Consider the following 18,172-nt stretch of genomic DNA (forward strand, 5'->3'; position numbering starts at 1 on the left):
TTCTAACTGTTAAATTGGATGCTGCCCAATTTGAGTCAATTTTTGCTCAAATAAACTCTTAAAAGTTTTAATATGCCTCAGATTATCTTTTAACAAGACCTACTGCAGTAAGCCCCAATAGGTCTTTACATTCTCTTTCTCCACATCCATGTCATTAGACAGTGTGTTCACTGACCAGTGGTGCTTAGAGCATGAGGTTGGTTCTGAAAGTGACTGAGTGACTTCGAAGCCTTCAAATCCAGCAAAACTTACATCGATCCATAATATGCTATTTGGATGAGACTTTTTGACTTCATCAGGCTTTTGCCTAAGCATATCTTTAATTTCTTTCTTTTCTTACTCATTGTAAGAACATATCTCAGTAAATTTTGGAGTGACTAAACCGGTCTTGATCACCAGGGATTTTTCTATCTATAGTTATGGGCACCAGCAGAAGGGAAGTAGTTTTGATTTTCTTGAAAGTGTAGGTGGGTGAACAGCAAGCACAGTAAACTTTGTTTCGTATTGCAAGACCACCACTTCCCACTGATGGAACCTTTCAGGAGTCTCAACAACAGTGGTCAAAAACCATTTGCCCTCACTGTCACTGAAGACTTTACTGACCAAGTCTGCTTCTGCATACCATACCTGGCCAGATGATCCATAGGACCTATCTGCCTTTATGTCCACAAAGGCATTGTGACCTTGTCTTTTCTTGTCTGCACAGAGACTCATGATGTGTCTAGGTGGCCTTCATTATACTTATTTATATTTTCTTTCTGACTTGCTGAGTTTTTGAACTTGAGTGATGCTACACCTGATTAAATGTGGAAAATATGTAGAACGTTTACATTACCACAGTTTTCCCTTACCTCATCCAAGTCAACCCCATAAATATCTAAACTTCTAATTTCAGTCACGACACATTCATTGTACTATTAAGTTTATAACAAAGTGTCAAAACGCTTTCCAAAATGGTTGTAATATTGTGCATTGCATCCATCGATGTATAACAGTGGCGGTTGTTCTGAACCCTCACCACTTTTCTTGCTGCCAGTCTTTTTCATTTTAGTCATTTCAATTTGTGCTGGTATCTCATTGCAGTTTTAGTTTGTACTTTCCTGATGACTAATTATATGGGACAGTATTTCATGTGATTATTGGGCATTCATATGTTTCCTTTTTAAAATGTCTGTTCAAATATTTTGCAAAGTTTAATGGGGTTGTTTGTCTTTTTATTATATACTTACAGGAATTCTTAATATAAACTATATACAAGCCTTTGCCAGGTTTTCTCCCAGTATGTGGCTTAGCTTTGTGTTTTCTTAATGACATCTTTCAAAGAGTCAAAGTTTTTAATTTGATGAAGTCCAGTTTATAATTTTCTTCTCTGATGTATTATGCTACTTGTAGCCTATCTATCCTAAATTTGTGAAGCTTCCTTGTAAATGTTCTTCTAGAAGTCTACAAATTTTAGTTTTTATGTGTATGTGTATGATCCATTTTGAGTAATTTGTGGCACTTTGTAAGTTAAGGATCAAGGTATATTTTTCTCCGTAAAGATATCCAATTGTTCTAGACCCATTTGTTGAAGAGACTGTCCTTCCCCCATTGAATTACCTTGGTACATTTACTGAAAAACAATTCATGATATACTTTGTGTTCCAATGATCTATGTATCTATCCAATACCAGGTCTCCTTATCCTAATGCACAAAATCAGGTAAAATGTATCTTCATGTTTGATTATTTCTTTCTCAAGATAGATTTGGCTATTTTAGGTCTTTATATTTCTATATAAAATTTTAAATCAACTTTTCCATTTCTACCCACCCCCTAAAAAAAAAAAACTCTTGAAATTTTTTTAAAAATCTAAAGATGAATTTATGGAGAATTGAATAGTATGCATAATGTGATTTTCAAACAATGAACACGGTATATTGTTCCATTTATTTAGGTGTCTGTAATTACTTAAATTTAACCCTAAGTTGTTCATGTTTTTGAATATTACTGTAAATTGCATATTTTTTTAAAAAAATTCAATTTTCAGTGCACTTTGCAAGTATATCGAACCAAAATTAAATAATGAAAGTTGTTGATTCCTCCTATAGTCAGCTTAACATTACTTTGAATGACTGGTTTATATTTTGGAAAATACCTGCAAAATGCCTAAGTCAAAATTATCAAATAACCAATAAATATCTGAAAAAGAGTATGCTTATGGTGTTTATTCCAGAAATAGAGAAATGTTTCAGTATTTTTCAACATATATCATTAAAGTAACAAAGAGATAAAAATGACAAGATATAAAATATTGAAGAAACATTTGATAAAATGTTTGGACAACTAGGAGTAAAAGAATGTTCTTTGATTTCTCAAATTTCTCAATGATAAACCACAGTTACCTATTTTACAAAGTCCTCGCTTCCAGTCCCATGATGGAATTCCATTTTTAAACTACATGTCATAAAAGGGCAATTTCTAAGCCTGGTATGTAGTCTAGGTTTCCATTATACATTGAGTATTGTCCAAATATGCTCTGCACTGTAGTAGGCTTTCTCATTGATTCTAGGTTTTAGAGATTTCCCTTTCACGTCATTGATTTTTGTTTTATTTTCCCCAATGTTAATGTTTACTGTGTGTTTAATCTTCCATCTTCACTAAGTTCTCTTGATAGTTTTCATTAAAATATTTATATTGTGAAGCATAACACATTCTTCTTAATAATGAAACATGAAAATGAAAAAAGAATATCATCTGATTCCTGTAAATATTACAGTGTTATATAGTAATAGAATTTGGGATATACTTTAATAATATGCAGTTAATGTAATTGAAGACATTATATTTAATTTTATATAGGACATTATATAAGTATCCAGGTATAATAAAATATCAGGAATAAATTATTATTCTATAAACACAACTGATAATTTAATTTTGGGGGGAAAAGATACATTATTATAGTTACTTTTACAACATACTATTCAAAATATTTAATGTCAAATAAAAATACATATATACACACATATATGTATATATATAACACAAAACTTTCACACACACACTGTACCTTCACATATTTACTGGGGTTAGGGTGGAGGAAGGTTTTATACATAAACTTTTAGAACAAATCCCAAAGAAAGTTGGCAGTTGGCAGATTTCACAATGTCATAATAACAAAAAAATTTTAAAAAAGAACCTGCCAAAATAGAAATAAATTGTCATGACAAATTGTAAAACACTGTAAAATATATTAGTGGCTAGGGGTTAACATCATTAATATAAAAATGCTTACAAATAAAGGAAATAAACAGAAGAATACTTCAACAAAAAGTATGCATAAAAGTATAAAACAGATTGTGCAGATATGTAAAATGTTCAGCACATTAATAATAAAATTAATAAAACTGAAACAGAAACACTTAGTAATTTGTGCCTATCCACTTTACTTATTTTAAAATATTATCAGTCTTGTTTAACATCACTCTTACACTGAATAGATAACTATATAGAAAGAAGGAAATAGTGTATATTATGAAGAGCCTTTAATATTTTTAAATTCTTTGACCTAATAACTTCTAGAATCAATCTTTCATATACAATCTTAGAGCTAAAAAAATGACAAAAAATTTCTTTGAAATGCATTTACAACAATAATATGCTGTTGTAATTTAGAAACCTCTATTTTGTCACATCCAAAAATTATTATATATTCACAGAATGATATCTTGAAGAGACTACATAAGATGGATAACTACTTATGATGTAGGAAGTGAAAAAAAACTCAAAATTTACAATTCCTATATTTATGAACACAGAGATTGAAATAAATTGCATTACATTTTTAACAGTTCAAATTCTTGAGCATGGAATCATGAATAATTTCATTGCCATCTTTTTTTCTATATCAAAATATATTAAGTTTAGATATATATATTAAGTGGTGTTAAAAATAGATACAGAAGTAAAAATTATACTGTGATTGTAATTAACTTAGAGACTTTAGTCTATTAGTATATTATGACAATAAATAAAATGATTTATTTGATTGAAAATTCCTTTTATTTAAATTGATTGCATTTGCTTTTTAGCACTGCTCTCATAAAAAATGCTGTGATGCTCTAACATGTTTTCTGATTGGAGATGCAGAGTGTGGTACAGGACCATGCTGTGACAGAAAAACTTGTCAGGTAAGTTTTCAAAATATTGCCTTATTTTCTTTCATGAAATTTTTGCGTTCTTGTGGGTGCATTTTGTAGCTTTTTTTTTTCGCTTTTATTTTTACTCATGTTTCAAATTATATTACTTTATGTACTCGATTCATACACAGTTGATTTCAGAACTGAGAGAAGGTCCTTAGAACTTTTTCAACCTCTTTCGTAGTGCTGCCTCTTACTGTATTGTTTCAGTCTCTACTCAAGACCCATCCTGTTACTGCATTTAATAACAATTCCAGACAATTTGGGTGCTATGAGTTCCTCTTGGTCGTGCCTGAATGTAGCTCTTCATGATTGAACGACTTATGACAAAATTATGAATAAGCCACCCAACACACACTTGACATGCAATATTTGAATACAGACAATAATAATAAAAACCCCTCATTTTGAAAGTAGCAGAAAAGGAACCCATATAGAATAGTCAGCAATATGTAGCATATCTAATAGTGAAGGTTAGCTTTGGCAAGACTCTGGAAGTGACTGACTGAATCTTTGACTTCCCTTTGGAAGTTTTCCATTCAATTTTCCTTCATAGCCACATCTGATAGGAGACTGGGTAAAATCTTTTCTAGGGATTGCTTCATTTTAGCGACTCACCTTTTTTGTGTCACTTTCAGGGGTCTATGACAAACATAAAGACTGATTAATTAGAAGTTTTGCTGCCAAGTTTGTTTTTTCTTTGTCCATGAAATCTCTCCTAACATCATTTTACTTTGTTCTATGCATGTTCTTTTTCACTCAGTGGGCTAGTTTTTAAAGTCAATGGTCATTTGTTTCAAGACACATGAAAGTAGAGGCCAGCCTAGGGTTTCCACTTCTCAGCAATAAACCTTGCTGCCCTTTCCTTCACAAGAGCTCTCATCTTAGTCTTTGTCTCCAAATCAGTGGGACTGAGCAGTCAGACTTTTCTAAACAGTCCATTGCCCTCTACCTACATCTCAAAGGATAATTCTTTACAACAGAGGTAATTGCTACATTTGGTCGAATGAAAATTCATAGTATAAGTTACTAGGGAGGGCTTCAGGGTAACAGCTAAATGCACTATGTTAGTTCACATTAATTTTATTATGTATTATAGCACGGAATGTGGCTTTTGCTGTCATTTAAAGGCTCACAGGTGCCTTACACTCTGCTCTCTTACGGGTGGCCATAAGCTTAAAAGGTTTTCTATTTTCTTCTCTGTCCACTTTCAGCTAGGCTAGTTTCCACTGACTTTTGTCTACAATTTAGTGATCTGATCCAGTTTTTTTCCTATAAATTTTCATTTTAGATGGACACAAGTCCAAGTGCAAAGACATGGAAGACCAATAGTTTAACCAGCTGTTTTTCTGACACATAACAGTGATTAATATGTTTTTAGCCAGTACTCAGACATTCCTATATGAAATTTAAGAAACTGTGATTGGTACTGCATAACACCAGTTATTATGGGTCAGCTGTATCTTGATGAACAGCCAAGCAAAGAATAACAAACAAACACTTACGAAGCTTAAGTAAGGCATGAGTCTAGCTTTGTGCTCAGGTGAATCTTTGTTTGGAACAGGAGCAACAGGATTCTTATTCTACATCTGTTGGATATCCTTGCCTTTTTGTTGGCAGTTCTCAAACAAGCTTTTCCTGTAGGCAGCACAGATAGCTCATTGCAGTTCCTGGCTTTTCTAGTCCATAGTGTGTGATATTTCAGAAGAGCAGAGGAATCCTGTTTCCCAACATCCATCTCCACCCCTGGTAGTGGCAGAAACCCTGACCCACCACTACATTCTAAGTTAAATTCCCACCACTGTGTCTAGGGAGAAGTGTTGCGATTATCATCCTGAGTCAGCAGCAGTTTCATGTGATTTATAAACTCCTCATGGTGGAAGTGGAGTTAGTCCTGAAAGGAAAATTACTTGAAATGCAAAAAGCATAAAGATGTCAAAACTAAGAAACATTTTAGAAACATGGTAAAGACTAGCATATGAGTTAGTTAGAACATCTCAGGAGTGCAACTAATTAGTCCCCAAGAATCAAAAGCTGGAAAACAAACACACGTAGTTTTATATCAAATATTTTCTATTTATCTTGAAGTAAATATTCAGGATAACCAGAGCATTTTAACTATGAGAACTTTCACCAGAGCCATTGTTTTAAATTGAAGTGCAAATCACACAATAAAAAATTAACCGTTTTCAAGTGAACAATTCAGTAGCATTTAGTGCGTTCACAATGTTGTGCAACCACCTTGACCTGGTTCCATAGCAGGTTCTGCATCCGAACAGGAGACCCTGACCCATTACACACGTACCTTCCTTTCTCCCTTCCCCTCAGTCCCTGGCAACCAGCAATCTGCATTCTGCCTCTATGGATTTACCTACTCTGGACATTTCAGATAGGTAGAACCATACAATGTGTGACCTTTGTGTCTGGTTTTCTTCACTAAATACAGTGTTTTCAAGTTTCAATCACCTTGTAGCATAAACCAGTACTCTATTCCTTTATGTGGCTGAACATATTCCATTGTCCATATGACAATTTGTTTATCCATTGATAGACATTTGGCTTCTTTATGATCTATTCCACCAGAACTTTTAAGTAAATTCATAATTTAAATACTTACAAATGTATTAATAATTGAATTGATAGTTACAAATACAATCCTCCTATTTAAATTTTTATATTTTGTTTTACTACTTTAAAAACAAATATTTGGTTTTCTTTGTCTCACAGATAGCTGAAAGAGGACATGTATGTAGGAAAAGCACGGATATGTGTGATTTTCCAGAATTTTGCAATGGGATAGCTGAGTTTTGTGTACCTGATATGAAATCTGCTGATTTAGAACTGTGCAATAATAAGACTGCCTTTTGCTATCAAGGAATATGCCAAGATACAGATAAACAGTGTGCGGAGTTGTTTGGAAAATGTAATGGTTGTATTTATTTTCTGAGGTTTATTTTTAAACTATATTTGTTTCTTAAGTCAGTAATGCACCCTATAGCCATAATAATAATTATTGCTTAAATCTAAATTTGGAGATAAAATTGCAAAACAAAGCATCTTTGACCTATGTCAGGAGGTAAAATAGATCTAGTAAGTACGAGACAAAAAGAATAGGATATTTGTCAAGTTTCAGGTGATTGATGGAAATGGAGTAGACTATTAGAATTACAGATAAGTGAGCAAATGATTGTTTTACTTCTTAATCATTTCTGGACGATAATAACAATTTCTATTCTCGAGTAGGTAGTTTTTAGTTAAGTGTTTCTCCTTCATATATAGCCAGTAGATGGCACCAAATATTTATAGTAGATGACACTGCCTGGGCTTTGTTGTCTAAATGTCTTTGTATGAATTTACCACGCTTTTAATTTTTAATGTTTTTTTTTTAAGATGAGTAATTGAAACTTTATTTATATTTTCAGTTTCGAAGGGGGCTTCTGCTCTATGTTCACAAGAAGTGAATATGCATACAGATGACTTTGGAAACTGTTATGGTCGTTTTTGTAATTATCGGTGTGTATTTAGAAAAATATACATTTTCCAAATGCACTGTATGTGTATGTGTGTGTACTGCAAAGAATCACTTAATACAAATGAGAGATGAATATAGTATATAAAGATAAATTTATATGGTGCACCTCATAAGATGGTATGTGTTCTTTTTTTTTAATTTTTTTTAACATCTTTATTGGAATATAATTGCTTTACAATGGTGTGTTAGTTTCTGCTTTAAAACAAAGTAAATCAACTATACATATACATATATCCCCATATCTCCTCCCTCTTGCATCTCCCTCCCACCCTCCCTATCCCACCCCTCTAGGTGGTCACAAAGCACCGAGCTGATCTCCCTGTGCCATGTGGCTGCTTCCCACTAGCTACCTATTTTACATTTGGTAGTGTATATATGTCCATGCCACTCTCTCACTTCGTCCCAGCTTACCCTTCCCCCTCCCCATGTCCTCAAGTCCATTCTCTACGACTGTGTCTTTATTCCTGTCCTGACCCTAGGTTCCTCAGAACTTTTTTTTTTTTTTCAGATTCCATATGTATGTGTTACCATACGGTATTTGTTTTTCCTTTCTGACTTACTTCACTCTGTATGACAGACTCTAGGTCCATCCACCTCACTACAAATAACTCAATTTCGTTTCTTTTTATGGCTGAGTAATATTCCATTGTATAAATCTGCCACATCTTCTTAATCCATTCATCTGTCGATGGACACTTAGGTTGCTTCCATGTCCTGGCTGTTGTAAATAGTGCTGCAATGAACATTGTGGTACATGACTCTTTTTGAATTATGGTTTTTTCAGGGTATATGCCCAGGAGTGGGATTGCTGGGTCGTATGGTAGTTCTATTTTTAGTTCTTTAAGGAACCTCCATACTGTTCTCCATAGTGGCTGTATCAATTTACATTCCCACCAACAGTGCAAGAGGGTTCCCTTTTCTCCACACCCTCTCCAGCATTTATTGTTTGTAGATTTTTTGCAGATGGCCATTTTGACTGGTGTAAGGTGATATTGTCACCTTATTTTTGATAAAGGAGGCAAGAATATACAATGGAGAAAAGACAGCCTCTTCAATAAGTGGTACTGGGAAAACTGGACAGCTACATGTAAAAGAATGAAATTAGAACACTCCCCAACACCACACACAAAAATAAACTCAAAATGGATTAAAGACCTAAATGTAAGGCCAGGCACTATAAAACTCTTAGAGGAAAATATAAGCAGAACACTCTATGACATAAATCACAGCAAGATCCTTTTTGACCCACCTCCTAGAGAAATGGAAATAAAAACAAAAATAAACAAATGGGACTTAATGAAAGTTAAAAGCTTTTCCACAGCAAAGGAAAACATAAGACGAAAAGAGAACCCTCCGAATGGGAGAAAATATTTGCAAATGAAGCAACTGACAAAGGATTAATCTCCAAAATTTACAAGCAGCTCATGCAGTTCAATATCAAAAAAACAAATAACCCAATCCAAAAATGGGCAGAAGACCTAAATAGACATTTTTCCAAAGAAGATATACAGATTGCCAACAAACACATGAAAGGATGCTCAACAGCACTACTCATTAGAGAAATGTAGATCAAAACTACAATATCACCTCACACCATTAAGATGGTGTATGTTCTGAATAGCTTTGGTGTTATGCTCTGAATAACATTGTGAATTATCCTCATGTTTTGAACTGTTATTTAAACAATATATTGTGTTGCTAAGTGACATATGGGTAATTTTTACTGTGTTATATTACAGGGATGTCTATTGTGGAAAGTTAGTTTGTCTCTGGACACGTACAGAAGTAGTGCCATTTAAAAATTTTGATACTCAGTATACTTTCCTTGGAGGCATTGTGTGTCTAAGTGCACATCTAAGAAATTCGACACCAATAACCTTCCGAGACGATTATACCTATGTAAAGAATGGCACTATGTGTGGTCCAAATCAGGTAAACACAAATTCTTCTTGATTCTATACATGGTATGTGAGCATCTTAGTGTCTGTGTATGTGTGTTTGTGTATGAGAGAGAGAGAGCGCACTTAAGATTTTTAATTTGTAATTGTTACCAATTTTGGTTGCTGCGTCATGATCTTAAGCCTTAAAGGTCAAAATTTCTATTGATCAAAGGAACACTTGCTTTACTTTTTGTCATTTTTCATTATGAATTTTACCATAGATATTTAAAGTTGTTTTCTCACACTTGAGTATCTTACTTAACCTCTTTGTTAGGCCAACATCTGTTCTGCAATAATTTGTGTAAAACAGGGAAGAGAAAAGAATCAAATAATACACCCCAAAAGCAGGTCAGAAAAACCTGAATAATAGGAACAACAAAGATAATTAATTTGATTGTAATAAAAGTAAAATATTTATTTGCTCATTAGCCTACTTCCCTAATTCTTTTTCCAAAAGCACAATATACTTGTTAACAATTTGCCCTTTCTCAAGACACAAGAATAAAACAGAGTTTAGCTTTATTTGTTTTTCTTTTTGTTAAACATTTGAAGAAACATAACAGATGATTTAAACTAGTACCATTGAAAATTTAGTTGACTAATGTAAAACAGTACACAATTATCTCACATTTAAATTTAAATAATTTAAATGGAGGTATAATATTTTAAGAAAAGAAAAAATAAGAGAAAAATGGAAGTGAATAGTAAACTTATCTCAGAATGGGAAAAGATATTCTCACATAAAAATAATGAAGTAATCACAAAGTAACATACTGGTGTTGACTACATTTTAAAGTAATATGCCATCCCTTTGAAGATCATTTAAAATAAAGTGCCAGAAAAACAGAAATATAGATCAATGGAACAGGATAGAAAGCCCAGAGATAAACCCACTCACATATGGTCACCTTATTTTTGATAAAGGAGGCAAGAATATACAATGGAGAAAAGCCTGTTCAATGAGTGGTGCTGGAAAACTGGACAGCTACATGTAAAAGAATGAAATTAGAACACTCCCTAACACCACACACAAAATATAAACTCAAAATGGATTAAAGACCTAGATGTAAGGCCAGACACTATAGAACTCTTAGAGGAAAACATAGGCAGAACACTGTATGACATAAATCACAGCAAGATCCTTTTTGACCCACCTCCTAGAGAAATGGAAATAAAAACAAAAATAAACAAATGGGACTTAATGAAAGTTAAAAGCTTTTCCACAGCAAAGGAAAACATAAGACGAAAAGAGAACCCTCCGAATGGGAGAAAATATTTGCAAATGAAGCAACTGAGAAAGGATTAATCTCCAAAATTTACAAGCAGCACATGCAGCTCAATATCAAAAAAACAAATAACCCAATCCAAAAATGGGCAGAAGACCTAAATAGACATTTCTCCAAAGAAGATATACAGATTGCCAACAAACACATGAAAGGATGCTCAACATCACTAATCATTAGAGAAATGCAAGTCAAAACTACAATGAGGTATCACCTCACACCGGTCAGAATGGCCATCATCAAAAAATCTACAAACAATAAATGCTGGAGGAGGTGTGGAGAAAAGGGAACTCTCTTGCACTGTTCGTGGGAATGTAAATTGATACAGCCACTATGGAGAACAGTATGAAGGTTCCTTAAAAAACTACAAATAGAACTACCATACCACCCAGCAATCCCACTACTGGGCATATACCTTGAGAAAACCATAATTCCAAAAGAGTCATGTAACACAATGTTCATTGCAGCTCTATTTACTATAACCAGGACATGGAAGCAACCTAAGTGTCCATCGACAGATGAATGGATAAAGAAGATGTGGCACATTTATACAATGGAATATTACTCAGCCATAAAAAGAAACGAAATTGAGTTATTTGTAGTGAGGTGGATGGACCTTGAGTTTGTCATACAGAGTGAAGTAAGTCAGAAAGAGAAAAACAAATACCGTATGCTAACACATATATATGGAATCTAAAAAAAAAAAAAAAGGTTCTGAAGACCCTAGGGGCAGGACAGGAATAAAGACGCAGATGTAGATGTAGAGAATGGACTTGAGGACACGGGGAGGGTAAGCTGGGATGAAGTGAGCGAGTGGCATGGACATATATACACTACCAAACGTAAAATAGCTAGCTAGTGGGAAGCAGCTGCATAACACAGGGAGATCATCTAGGTGCTTTGTGACCACCTAGAGGCGTGGGATAGGGAGCTTGGGAGGGAGATGCAATAGGGAGGAGATATGGGGATATATGTATACGTATAGCTGATTGACCTTGTTTTAAAGCAGAAACTAACACACCATTGTAAAGAAATTATACTCCAATAAAGAAGTTAAAAAAAAATACACTTGGAAAATATCACTGTAAAACAAAAACAAAAACAAAGTGCCAAAATGTTTACTAAAGTATGGCAAAGTAAATAAATAAATTCATTAACTAATTTAATCATTCATTAATTAGAAAGAAAGCACTCTAATGGCTTCTATACGGGGCATAACACCAAAAAAATAATTTTGTCTTTGCCCCTGGTTTCTGGCACAAAGATCCTAAACCCCTTGGAATTTCCTGACTGATAAGAATTCTTTTGTTGTTATTCATAATGAGCCCCTTCTGATCAAACCGAATTTATGCTAATGGAGTAACAGGGTGGGGCATCTAGATGGCTTCAGGATGGTGCTGGTTACCAGAAAGACCAACTGATTAGAGGAATGGAACTTTTAGTTCTACTCACAAATTCCACTAAGGAGAGTAGCATGGCTGGAGATTGAACTCTGTAGAAACTTGGAACACTGAGATCAGGGAGCTTCTAAGTTGGTGAAATAAAAATGAATATCCAACAATTGTGTTCGTCTTATCAGTTAGGAATTGAAAATAATAATTAATGGTGAGAAGCACAACTTATTATCATCCTAAACCAAGTATAAATTAGCACACACTTTCTGGAAAGTGATTTAGAAATGTGTAAGAAGTCAAATATATTATCACATCTTTTTGTCTATTTTTTGAAATGTATTACTATTTGTTACTATATTTTTCTACATTATTGAAATATAACATTATACTAGCTTCACATGTACATCATAATGATTCATACTTGTATATATTTCAAAATGGTCACCACAAGTCTAATTAATATCTGTCACCATATGTAGCTATAATTTTTTTCTTATGATGAGAAATTTAAGATTTACTCTCTTACCAAGTTTCAAATACAGAGTACAGTATTAGTAACTGTAATCACCATACTGCACCATATATCGCCATGACTTATTTATTTTTATAGCTTGAAGTTTGTGCCTAACCTCCCAAATCCCACCCCTGGCAACCACCAATCTGTACTCTGTATCTGTGAGCTTGGGTTGTTTTGTTTTTATGCTTCTTAGGATTCCACATATAAGTCAGATTATACAGTATTTATATTTCTCTGTCTGACTTATTTCATTTAGCATAATGCCCTCAAGGTCCATCCATGTTGTCACAGCTAGCAAGATTTCATTTTTTTATGGCAGAAAAATATTCCGTTGTGTACATATACTATATTTTTGTATATATACTATATTTTCTTTATTCATCCACTGGTGGACACTTTAGTTGCTTCTACATCTTGGCTATTATAAGTAATGCTTAAATGAACATTAAGATGCAGATATATTTTTGAGTTAGTGTTTTCATTTTCTTCAGATAAATGCCTGCAAGTGGAATTGCTGGGTCATGGTAGTTGACCAATGGTAGTTCCATTTTTAACTTTTTGACAAACCTCTATACTGTTTTTCATAGTGGCTACACCAATTTACATTCCCACAAACAGGAACAAGTGTTCCCTTTACTCCAGTTCTAAGCCAACACTTATTATTCCTTGCCCTTATGATAATAGCCATTCTAATATCCTAGAAGAATAAGAGAAGGAACTTAAGGATGGAAAAGGAAATATTTCCAGGAAATAATGCCTGGAAGGTTTTCAAAAGGCATAAACCCACAGATGCAAGAAGCTGAAAGTACATGATATAGAATGAACCCAGTGAAATCCAGTAAGATACAGCATAATAAAATTTCTGAAAACTAACGACAGAGAAAACTAATCTTAGAATTAGTGAGAGTGAAGCAGCATCTTATATACTGGATAAACACAATTACAGTAACATTTGGAATAAAACCATATGGCCACTAGACATACAAATACTAATAGAAAATTGCTACGCTAGATAACTAGCCTTCTATCATCCCACATAACATTTAAATTCAGCAAATGTCCTGTGGAAAAATGAGCCATTTATTTAAAAGACCTCTGCTTTCTCACACCAGCCCTGTTTGACCACTAAAAGCATTACAGTTTATCCATTTCTCCTGCAAGATTCTCTGCCTGGGAAAGTCCATTCATTAGCCCATGCCCAACTGGGCAACGTCCCCATGGAGGGTAAAGAAGAAAGAAAGGGGGGATGGGAAAGGAAGGGAAGGAAAGGAAAAACAAAGACTTTGACTTTTCCTGCTTGGTCTGGAGGAGCTTTAAGCTGACAATGACTTTTTGATCCCACAGCATTTTTAATAAAAATTCTAATTGGCAGCTCTCTCTATGCAACTGAAGTTTGTCACATTGTTACCAGGGAGTAGGTTCTTGTCTCATCACAGGAAGAATTCAGAGACAAGATAGGGAAGTCAAGAAAGCAAAGCAAGGATTTATGTAAGCAATAGTATGCTCTCTAGGGGAGAGCGGGCAGGCTCAGGTGAGTAGCTGCCCTGAGTTTTTTGGCAAGCCAGTTATGTGGAGCGTAGAAATGAAGGGGTGGAATATTCAATGGGGAGGGAAGGGCTTAGGGTCAAAATTCCCTGATTTTTATCCCAGCTCCACCTTCCCGAGGGTAGGAGGGATTTTTGTCCTTATTTAGCCTTGATTGGAAGTGTCATGGAGTCAGTGCATGATGGAAACTTATTATCTGCAAGGTAATTTTATTGTAATGAGGGCCTAATGACAACAGGTTGCATTGAGATGCCAGAGATTCCTGCCTTTTCCCACCTTTCTTTGTCTGCTTCCAGGACATTTATCACCCCAAAATGTGTGGCTTCCTGTCTGTCTGGAGGTTTCTGCTTTTCTTTTGTCTGCCTGTGGGCTCCCGCTGTTTACAAGATGTATGGTTTCCTGCCATTTGGCCTGTGTCCCCCCCGCCCCTCTCTAATAATATGACAGTCTCTATTTTGGAAGCTGGCTTTTAGGCCGTGGTACTTCCAGTAGTTTAATTGGATAGTACCAATTCTGGAGGACAGACCACTGGACAAGCCTGTATTCTGTAGTCACCATTAACTCAATTGCTTTATGAAACAAAATACTCTTCTAAATTGTCTCCCTTGGGATAAAGTGTTGTGTTGACTGTGTTCTGTAACTGAGAGAAGGGGGCAGGTGAGTAATGGATACTGAGAGCTAACTAGTTCTGTGGTTTTGTGCGCAGACTTCCATTGATAGTTCCACATTTTAGCCACCCTTTCCCATCTTGCCCTTTCAGCTCTTCTTCCTGCTTTTCCTTAGGACTCTGAGGCTGCAGCTCCTCTAAAGCAGTGTGAGGCTGATCACTTAGGCTCTCCCCTTTGCCACTGTGTTCCCTGTGGTTGCTTTCTCACTTCATCTCATCCAACAGTGACCTTCATTTTATTTCAAAATCCCAGGAAGTCCTTTACTCTCTCCTCTTCTAAATGTCTCTTTCTGGTTTTCCTTTACTCTCATTTATTGGGAAAAGGGGGGCTATTGTGGGTGCCAAGTCTGTGAATTTGAATTGGAATCATTCTGTGGTTATTTTTAAAAGTCATCAAGGATATACTTTATGTTCATTTGTTATTCTACAGTGTTCAGTTGTTTTCAGAGAGGTTAGATAGTAAAGGCTTCTTTACCACATTGTCTTCAAATGTGGGTCCTTTGTAAAAATCAGTCTATCAATCGATAAGAAAAGAGAAAAAGAGATTTTATTTCTTATCTATCAACATAAAGAAGAGTATGTCTTCCTTGTCAATTATAATAAAAATTATAAATGTTATACTCCTAAATTTAATACTGTAATATATTAAGTGAATAATATATTACACGAAGATAGGCATTATTCCAGCAATGCAAGTTTGCTCAATATTGGTTGTGATAGAAGGCTTCTTTGAATTGTTTATTTAGAAGACAGAACAGGAGTTTATCAAACTGATTGTAGCTCATATAAGAAGGTGAGGAGTATTAAGCATATCTTCTTAACATAATCATTTCAAACTTGAAGAAAAATGTCTGGGGCATGTAATTGTCCAAAAACAGATAAGCTAATCAATGACTGAATGAATAAAATTAACTGTCTTTTCCTTACCCATTCTTACACACAGAACTGTATGAAAACATGCTTACATAACCCAAGTTTTTCTCCTCAGGAAACATTTTTTTAGTTATAGCAAGGATTTTTTTTTTTGAACTGTGATGTGATTTCTTCTGGGACACTATTAATGTTTCTTTTTTAAAGAGGGAAATCTTATGTGTTAGTTAACATTCAAATCACTGTCCCAACCACTGACCAAGGCTAAGTATTTTCATAGTGTCTTTTGCTTTTCCTGTCATTACAAAAGAGCCAGCTACAAATCGATCTGTTTAGTTGAAAGAAGTTATATCAGAAGCATGGTTCTTAACTTTTCCTGGCTTATCTTTCTCCTAAAAACAAGCCAGGGAAGCATGACTGGTATTGCCTCAATGACAATGTTAAGAGCACTAGAATGAAAATAGTGTTGTGGACGGGTAATGCTGGTTTGTCCAACATTTTGTTATCCTTGCTAGCTTTATCAGAGCACTTTCAGTTAATGAACAAGCTGATATTTGTTCTTTCCTTAATTAGCAATGGTGATAGAAAATAATGATATTTTTAGACTATTCATCAGATACGGGGTATTCTACCAGATACTTAAGAAAATCCATCAGATAGTAGATTCTCCTGAAGACAGTCAAATTGAAATTTGGATAGACAAATATTAACATAGAGTCTACATAGAAATCAGGTTAAATAAATAAATAATTAAGATAATATCCTATATTTAGTGAGCATTTACTGTGTGCCAAACACCGCTTTTGTTCCTTTATCCGTAACAAGCTATTTCACCTTCATAACCTTGAGATAGTTAAAATTATTATTCCAAATTCAAAGATGGATAAACTGAGGTAAGGAAGATTAAATAAATTTCTCAAGGTCACCTTTCCTAATGCAAAAGATAAGAGATATGGTCATTAAAGTTGGGGAAAAAATGTGAAAATGACAGGAACACTGGTATTGAGCATTGATCATTGGGCTCTGTGAGTAAAGTAGTTCTTGTACTGAATATTGGCTCTGTCAGTCAGTGGTGGTGTGACCTTAAAAGTATACATTTAATTCTCATCAAATATAAAATGAAGATGAAAATATCTCCTTCACAGGGTCAATATGAGTATATATTATAAAAATATATAGAAAGTGCAAAGACAGATCCTAGCTCATTACCAACAGTCAATACAAGTTGGCTGTTTTTGTACTTATACCAATTAATATCGATAAATGCATGATTCTGCTCCCTCAAGGGAAAAAATGGTTTCTGATTCTCAAAATACAGTATTTGATAAGGTAACAACACACCATTTGACTCCAAGTTCTTTTATTAGAATGAGCAGATCTGAAATCCAGATTCATCTGAGGTATATATATCTTGTGCATCTAATTTTCATACCAAGTACAATTGTTCAGCTCTTGACTTTAAATTTAAAATTTTTGTCGTTGGTGGTGGTTTTCACATTTTAGTTTTGTAACAGAGGATCTTGCACAGACGTCACTGTCAGCTCAGACGCAACTTGTATCTCCAAAATAAAGTGCCATGGACATGGGGTATGTATAATGGTTACTCTATTTTTAAGTATAGTTATTTTGATCCATGTCAATAACATTTTTCAGTATAATAATGCTTAAAATTATTTGAGGTGTAGAAATGTATTTGGAAAATTGAAATCGAATAAGAAAAGCAGACTCCATTATTCATACGTATGTATGTGATTTATGTGTTCAATCAGATCATATAGGCTTCATGAGCAAATAATTTCCTTTGAACTTTGTACTAAAATTCAATATGAAACAATCTATTATTATAATGTTAGATTAAGATTATGAAATTTTGGAAATGAGCTCATTAAGGATTACACATATACATTTATACATACATAAAAATATTGCTTATAATTGAGTGTATGTGTACTGATAAATATTTAAACACACAATATATATTATACATATTACTTATAATCTCATATTTTTATGGGAGCAGACTTTCTTGTTCATTATGATCTGCTTCATCCTTGAGCAGCTTCAATGTGTTTCCCTGCATGTCTCTTCCTTACTATATTTGAAAAGTTATCCACTGATGGACTTTCAGATAATGTTAAATTTTTACTTAACTATTGTAACTAATGGTACAGTGGACACTGTTGTACCTTCACCTTTGCACATTTATCTGACTTCTTAAATTGTTAGCAGTGAAATCTGATGAGC

At 34.2% G+C, this 18,172-nt stretch overlaps 1 protein-coding gene across 1 annotated transcript in view; it reads left to right on the top strand.

The window, feature by feature from the left end:
- LOC118887816 (A disintegrin and metallopeptidase domain 3-like) overlaps positions 1-18,172 on the top strand; it is a 100,346-nt gene that overhangs the window by 71,692 nt on the left and 10,482 nt on the right. The window contains exons 13-17 of the mRNA XM_036838635.1: positions 4,073-4,171; positions 6,908-7,103; positions 7,603-7,693; positions 9,452-9,644; positions 17,432-17,515. Of these exons, the coding sequence (XP_036694530.1) occupies positions 4,073-4,171; positions 6,908-7,103; positions 7,603-7,693; positions 9,452-9,644; positions 17,432-17,515 (663 nt within the window). The remainder of the gene's footprint in view (positions 1-4,072; positions 4,172-6,907; positions 7,104-7,602; positions 7,694-9,451; positions 9,645-17,431; positions 17,516-18,172) is intronic.

This window comes from Balaenoptera musculus, chromosome 21 (genome assembly GCF_009873245.2).
Source record: "Balaenoptera musculus isolate JJ_BM4_2016_0621 chromosome 21, mBalMus1.pri.v3, whole genome shotgun sequence".
NCBI lineage: Eukaryota > Metazoa > Chordata > Mammalia > Artiodactyla > Balaenopteridae > Balaenoptera > Balaenoptera musculus.